Source organism: Peromyscus maniculatus, chromosome 12 (assembly GCF_049852395.1).
Source record: "Peromyscus maniculatus bairdii isolate BWxNUB_F1_BW_parent chromosome 12, HU_Pman_BW_mat_3.1, whole genome shotgun sequence".
NCBI classification, from domain to species: Eukaryota; Metazoa; Chordata; class Mammalia; order Rodentia; family Cricetidae; genus Peromyscus; species Peromyscus maniculatus.
Window position 1 is genome coordinate 77920679 of NC_134863.1, and position 8052 is coordinate 77928730.

An 8052-nucleotide genomic window follows, 5' to 3' on the forward strand; every position below is an offset into this window, starting at 1 on the left:
TAGCAAGTAGACCCAGTTTTAGTAGTATTTCTGATGTTATTGAATACCTATTGATTTCTGGTTTAGTTGGACCTAACAGAAATTGTATAGCAATTTGAGCATCCATTATGAATTCCAGTATTTCATAGATTTCTGATATAATCACATTAGTTAATAAGCCATATCTTCTGCTAAATATTTTCATAGACAATACCTAGCATGAAAGTTGTCTTTTCAAGGACCAGTGGTTATTCCCTGTTGAACAATAAATAGTATTTTATTTACTTAAATGGTTAGCATGCTTTATGATCCCAGATTACCACCAGAAATACCCAAAAGAATTAAAGTTTGTTCTCAAACACAAGCACATTATTTTATATTTAGAGAAATGGAGTTCCCAAGTATACAAAAATCAATTCAAGTCAACCATATCGTCTCTCAAGTCTTCACTTACTAGACAGTTGTGAACCGCCTGTCACACAGCACTCTGGCTCATAAGTGCTAGAAGATTCCACGAGTTGTGTCTCAGAGACAACATTGCTCGAGGAGTTACAGGAACTGGAGTCAGGAACCTGAGAACAGCATTGGCTGGTTTCAAACTCCACAGTTTGGCAACTCTCAGACACTGTAGACTTTAGCGGCAAACACTTGGACATGTAACTTGCAGGTTGATAGCTCTGGACTGCAAATCCCACTTGCCGACAACTTCTTGACTGGCAGGGCTGAGAAGCACACGCTGTCAGAGCTGGAGAGATTCTTGACTGGCATGTTGTTCGTTCACAGGTCTTGGAATTGGACCAAGTTGTTTGGTCAGCTCTGGAGATCCAGGAACTTTGTACACAAGGGTCCACTTTGCACTGGTGCTGTTCATAAGTGGCTGGTTGGTGAGTGGAGCTTTCACTGTAGGTTTCTTGAAAGTTGTCCAGGAGCCATGTTCTGCTGTGCCAACTGCTGGGCAAGAAAATCCCATCTTCAAAGCTTTTAGGATTAGAGTCGTGTGTGAGGGCAGAGAGTGATGGCGTTTTACCCAAGCTCCTGAGTGAAGGGCCGTAACTATGAGGCATATCCTCCAAACCCTTAATTGAAGTCAGCTAAAAAGGCTCCAGTTGTCAAATGTCAGGTTTAAAGATGTGGATATTATATCTTTGCTGGGGACATTATATAGTTCTCAGAAAGCTGGGTGTTGGCTTTTATTTTTAAGACTCCTTTGCACTCATTGCTGAAGCTAATTTGAAGGATAACATCTTATTATTGCTTTGCTTAGTTCTATGTGAAATGATGTCTTATTAACAAGATGCAAGTCCAATTGTTAGTCTTCAAAATGGCTTTCATGTGAGTTCCATAGCTGACTCATAAGGGCAGGTGAGGTTAGTCAAATAGGAGTCCCAACGTGTCATTCCAGCTCACTATTATGATGAATTTTTATATTGGTAGGTGGACCACAAAGAGTGTGGGTGTGAATAGTCAACTGAATACTGCTTAATATTCTTCACTGGAGTTTTCCGTGTACCAATCTGTTCAAGATTGTGATAAGAGGTTGTTATGTTATCCTTAGAAGTAGAGCCAATTGAGCCCATCACCAGGTCTTGACCTCTAATTCATCAGCATGTAAGTGGAATAATATACAATAATATTTCTTCTCACTATTCACCAAAACCATCAAATGTGCTCATGGCCCTAGCATTCTTTTTCTCTGTACCTGTTAAAATGTTTATTTCATTTTCAGTTGTGTGTATATGTGTATGTCTGGGTATGCAGTGTGTGCATGTGAGTGTAAATGCCCTCAGAGACCAGAAGATAATATCAGATCCCCTGGAACTTAGCTGTGGTTATGGCCAGAAGTGAGTAACCCAACATGGGTTCTGGGGGCTGAGTTCAGTTCCTCTGCAAAAGCAGCATTGACTTTCAAACCACTATCCATCTCCCCAGCCCCTGCTCCTTTCTCTTTATCTCACCCTTTGTTCCCTTAATCTCCTTGACATCTTCACATGAAACTTTCTTATTTTCCCATTTAAGATATTTTCTGAGTCACCAGCACATTATTTTTTAATGCAAAATGTAATCTCCACTTTTTTCCCTTTGTATGCATTCAGTAAGCTTTGACAAGTAAGATGAATTACTATTGAAATAAAGAAATTGATAAAAGATACCAAAATTATGTAAGCAATATGTAAGATATTCATCTATCACCTTGGATTCAAGGTTACAAAGCAAATTTTCATTGCGTATTTTATGACATGATATTTGTACATATTTATGTAGTATAGTGTGATAACTGGTTGCATGTAGGCACTGTATAATGACCATATTGGAATAATTATCATTCCATCTTTTCAAACATCTATTGTTTCTATATGAAAACTTGTACACTTGTTCAACTTGAATAATATCAAGGATTTATGTAGGCCAGACTCATCTTCCAGTGCTAAAAAGAACAGCAGCACAAATTCCTCCTATCTAGCTGTGTTTCACTGTTGACTCATTGTTCTCTTCTCAGCTTCTCCATATCTGCTCTAATGATGACCATGCCAGTGAATTTCAACCCTTTCTAGTTTACTAACTTTTTCATCAGGCAGTGTCTACATGTCATCATACTTCCCAAAGATTAACGTTGTTTCCTCTGTAGCAAATCTCTTCCCAATATGCTTTTTGGGGTTTTATTCTGGCATATATATAAAATATATACCAGATATATATGATATATATAGAGAGATATATATCAGAATATATATGTGTGTATCTCTCTCTGTCTCTGTCTCTGTCTCTCTGTCTCTGTCTCTGTCTCTCTGTCTCTGTCTCTGTCTCTCTGTCTCTGTCTCATATATATATGAGAGAGAGAGAGAGAGAGAGAGAGAGAGAGAGAGAGAGAGAGAGAGAGAGAGAGTCCATGGAACACCAGTTCACATAGAGGCTCAAAGAGGATTTCAGATCCCTTAGAATTGGAGTTACAGGCAGTTTAAGCTACCAGGTATGTGCTAGGACCAAACCTGGGTGTTCTAGAAGATGAGTAAGTGCTTTTAACCACTGATCCATCTCTCCAGTTCTGTGCTTTGTTTTGTCTTTTGGTGTGGACAGATGATCCACTCCTACAGTTTTTGCACCAATATGCTCTAACAAGCAGTTTCATACTCATAATACAGAGCCTGCCAAGGTAATTTTTTGTAACACATTCTATAATTGACTGAGCTCAACTATAGAGTAAACAGAAAGGGAATATATTCTTAGGACAGTGTTCCAGCCTCCTGCATATAGGTCTGAAGAAATCCAAGACTACCCAGGAATTCTGAGTAACCCTAATGAGTAACTATCTTTAATATTTGAGGGACTAGGGCTATCATACTAAATTTATAAGATACCTCTGAAACCATTGTAACAAATGGAAGTTTTATTATTTAGAAAAAAATATTCATAAATTTGGGATCCTATCATGTTCCCCACATAAGCACTACAATAAGCCATTAAATTCTTGTATTTATTTGTTCTATTTTTTTATAGCGGTTTCCACTGGAACTTCTAATCATCCTTTGTATGTGTGTGTGTGTGTGTGTGTGTGTGTGTGTGTGTGTGTGTGTGTGTGTGTATTTTGTGTGTGTGGGGGGGGAGAGGATGGAGGTCAGTGTGGTTCCTTAGACACAACCTACCTTACTTTTGATACAATAACTTCTCTGGTTGGTCAGTCTAACGGGACAAAAAGTCCCAGGGGTCAGCCTGTCTTGCCTCCCCAATTGCGTGGTTTATAAGCCTATGACACCATATCCAATATTTTAAAACGTGCTCTTGGGAGTTAACTTTGATCCTCATTTGTGCATACTGTACACTCAAAATTGACTTCTCTTTCCAGCCCTGACTCTTCTCGAAGTGATTAAATTAATATAACTACAATCAGAGTAAGATCTGTTCCCTTCACCTAATCTGTAGTACCTCACCAGAACTGGTCTCATTTTTGTAACTCAAACTCTTGTCTTGGTCCTCTACCCGACGTGCTCCAAACTGTTGTGGAATCATCTTTTTGAACACTGTAAGGATTTGTCACTCAGATTGGTTTAATAAAAAGCTGAATGGCCCATAGTTAGGTAGAATTTTCTGGGCAGAGAGGATGCTGGAAAGAAGGAAGGACATGCAGGGAGGTGCCAGCCAGCCAGAGATGAAGCAGCATGGGCAGTACAGAGTAAAGGTAATGAAGCCACAATGCCAAAAGTAAATTAATAGAAATAGGCTAATTTTGTTATAAGAGCTAGTTAGAAACAAGCCTAAGCTATTGGCCGAGCTTTCATAATTATTAAGTCACCGTGTGGTTATCTGCGAGTTGGCAGGTGGGACAGAAAAATACACCTACACCAAACTCAAAGGCCTTAGCTATGCCCCTTGAGTATGTCTCATCTTCCCTTGACTCAGTGTTCTGCAGATGCAGCTACACCTTTGCACTAACCTCCACTGTTTTCTTCTCTTTCTTTCTGCGTTGTTCTCTTCTTTCTCTTTGGTGTTCAGCTGGAGTTAGTTTTCTACGTAGAAAATCTCCATCAACCATAAAAAAGACCTTAGGATTACATTGTTGTTTAACTTTGCTACTACCCTACAACTTTTATGAAGGCAAGAAAAATCTCTATCTTTCTCACTGTCAGTTCTCCAGCCATGAGTCACACAGTGACTACCAGCCATGTAATAAGATCTCCATAAACGTATTCTGAAAATTAACAACAGAGTGTGTTAAATAAAAATGTGCTCAAAATGTAAGTAATTTCTGACAGCGTATTATATTCAAGCTTTCCCATACCAAGTGTTCAAGGACTGCAAAGAGTCCTTAGCCTAAGCAAATGAAAGCAAATAATTAGGCCTTTCTTTTTGTGAAGAAAGGATAACAATATTTTGGAAGCCTCTTATTAGCATGGCATAGTCTGAATCACTTACTCTGGGGTGATATTTGGTTCTCCATAGGTTGCTTTAGAAAGCTTTTACCGTGAAAAGGTCTCTATTTTTTACTGCCCATGCATAGTCCTGTTGCCAAAACGTGTAGACAAAGCAAGGAATCATATAGATTAGACTTCTTACCTGTCTCCAGGAACCAGCCTTTTTTCTAACCCATCCACCATGTGGTAAATTAGTGTGGACCCATGCAGTTCCTGACTACTGCATTTGAGATGGAGATGTGAGGTCTGTCACTTGTAAACAGGGTCATTCTATGAATTCTTTTTTCTTTGGGAGGAAGCATTGGCTTGCATATTCTATTGAACTGAGTGCTAAATTAATGGGTGTTTCAACATATAATTTTGATTCAATGAGCTGCTACAGATTTCAGTCACTGCAGAATTTATAGAGGGAGTTACCTGGCTCATTACTACAGAATGACGTATGCTAGAACACTGATCATCCTGGAATTGCTTCTACACAGCCTACTAAAAACTTGTGTTAGCTTTGGAGGCAGTGATAATTATGAAACATATCTTAAGAGTGTTCTTGAGAATCAGAACTAGGTACTTAACTATTTATGGGGACTGGATACTGTGTTGCTGAATGAGTGAACAATTCCCTGGTTTACCTGGCCCTGAAGTTCATAAATGGTAGCAGGTGCACAGCAACTCCTGACCACCAGAGTGTGGGAGGCAATCAACATCTGGCACAAGCAAACGGGCAAGGGTAAACCAAGCCTTGTAATCAGAAATTTCAATAATCTTAATATTCCAATGCCTCTGTTTCTTTATTTTTAATGAGGTACAACATTGCAAATTTGTTTACTTTATTATATGAGAATATATGTGCATATATAATTATTAGATTACTACATTTCATGACACCTAAAAGTCTCAATTTTAAAAAACCCGTTAAGATGGCCGGGCAGTGGTGGCACACGCCTTTAATCTCATCACTCGGGAGGCAGAGTCAGGCAGATCTTTGTGAGTTTGAGGCCAGCCTGGTCTACAGAGTGAGATCCAGGAAAGGTGCAAAGCTACACAGAGAAACCCTGTCTCAAAAAAAAAAAAATGTTAAGGGTCTTCATGTGGACAAAGTCACTTCTCATAGTGTTCATATGGGATTTATATAAAATTATGAAGGACCATAAACTTTTTTTAAATATTTAGGGTGTTGTTTCTGTCTACTTTCTTTTCATGTTCCATTCATTTTCTTTTGAGAGGTGGGTTGTACTTTTCTTTTCCATGAAAGATGGAATCTGATCTTGTCTCTACCTCTCTAGGGCTAAACATTTGGATGGTTTATGTTGATTCTGTACTGTATGTTCACTCTGTTACATTGTATTTTACAATGTAAATTGTTCAGTTAAGGTAAAGTACAAAATGATTAAATAGTTAGAATTGCCCCATATTTTACTGTAGAACTGCTCTGAAGTTTTCTTCCTTCTTGAGTGTCATTCCACTAATGACTTCCCTCCAATTAGAAAGCATTGAAACAGCATCATTGCTCAGCAGTGTGGCAACACTTCTCCCACAGGCTCCAGACATGGCTTCTGGCCCTGCCGCTTCCTCTCCTTTGGACATGCCCCTCTGCCTCCATGCATATCGCAAGAAGAGAGTTTGAATTAGCATTGATACAGTCTTCTCTAGCTGCCACATTCTACACTTTTCATTCAACATGTTGATGCCATAGAGCTAGAAAGGATACTGGGTGCCATCTTGATATGTCTAAGAATTAAATGAAATCTTTGTTTTCAATTACGGTCATCCATTCCATATTCAGCTAAATTCAGAACTTTTAGTCTGTACACTATCAGTTGCTATGGATGTGGGTAAAATCCCACAACCATGTAATAAATAATCTAGTATTGGACTGCAGCACCTGAGAATAAATAAGCCTATTTCTTTTGTTACATGTTGATCTACACCACAGGAATTTCCTCAAAGAATCATTAAATTTTGCCATACACAAAATAGGGAGAATACAATGCAACCCTCTCAGACACTGTGATGTCTAAACAAAAAAAAAAATCATTTTAGGCTCTGGGACATTTCAAAATTATGATATTATGTTAAATATCAGCATGTTTTTATGTTAACTTTATCTGTGTCTGTGGATAATAAACCATTTAGAATATAAAAATAGGGGCTAGAGAGATAGCTCAGTGGTTAACAGCTTTGCTGCCTTTACAGAGACCTGAATTCAGTTCCTAGCACCCATATGAGACTGCTCATAATTGCCTGTAACTCTAGTTCCAACATGATCTGATGCCATTCTCAGGTAGAGTACTCATTTGAGCACATGCACGCACACATACACACGTGCACACATAATTAAAAATAAAATAAGTCAGAAAAATTATTATAAGTGCAAAAAGGAGTCCTAAGCAGTACCACTTGCTCTCCAAGGATTTATATTTTCTTTTTTTTTTTTTTTTTTGGTTTTTCAAGACAGGGTTTCTCTGTGTAGCTTTGCGCCTTTCCTGGAATTCGCTTTTTAGACCAGGCTGGTCTCGAACTCATAGAGACCTGCCTGCCTCTGCCTCCCAAGTGCTGGGATTAAAGGTGTGCGCCACCACCGCCCAGCTCCAAGGATACCTTTAAGCATTTTTGTTTCTTGGAATAATCCTTGGTCAATTGCAAATTAGTTATACGAGATTTAAACACTAGGACAACTGGGAGAGAGTGCAAAAAGTAAAGAAAAATAATTAAGAGAAAGTGGAGGGGAAGGAGGAAGAAGAGGAAGAGAAAGGAGATAACGAAGAGTAGGAGGGGGAGTTGGAAGTACACACCCATGACATCCATGTAGACCTAAACACTTAGGATTGTTTGTTTGGTTTTGTATGGCTTTACTATGCTTGTTTCATGTTCTTGTAGCCCAAGCTGTCCTCAAACTCCCCACTCTTCTGCCTTAATCTCCTGAGTGCTAGAACTACAAGCGTGTGCTACCACGCTTGGCTCTACCGAGTTTCTTGTTCTCTGCATCCCAAATAGAACTCTCACTGAGTCAGCTAGGATAGACTTGATGGCATGGATTGGAAGATCCACGTTCTGAAGAAGAAGTTTAATTCCTGTATCTTAGATTGAAGTAATACAAATGTATATAGTCAAACAACACCATTTTACTGTCTGTATTTGGAGAAAGAAAACTACCCAGAGCCCCTGA

The 8052-nt window shown here is 38.8% G+C and overlaps 1 protein-coding gene across 1 annotated transcript; it reads right to left on the reverse strand.

Moving 5' to 3' along the window:
- Positions 1 to 425: 425 nt before the first annotated feature.
- Positions 426 to 1043, reverse strand: Krtap27-1 (keratin associated protein 27-1). The gene has a single exon (XM_006987920.2). It carries the CDS (start codon positions 1041 to 1043, stop codon positions 426 to 428), a length of 618 nt encoding a protein of 205 aa, XP_006987982.2.
- Between the last annotated feature and the right edge of the window lie 7009 nt (positions 1044 to 8052).

What these genes read in the sequence shown, in the direction of transcription:
- Krtap27-1 (XM_006987920.2), bottom strand. Translation starts at nt 1,043, where the DNA reads ATGCCTCATAGTTACGGCCCTTCACTCAGGAGCTTGGGTAAAACGCCA.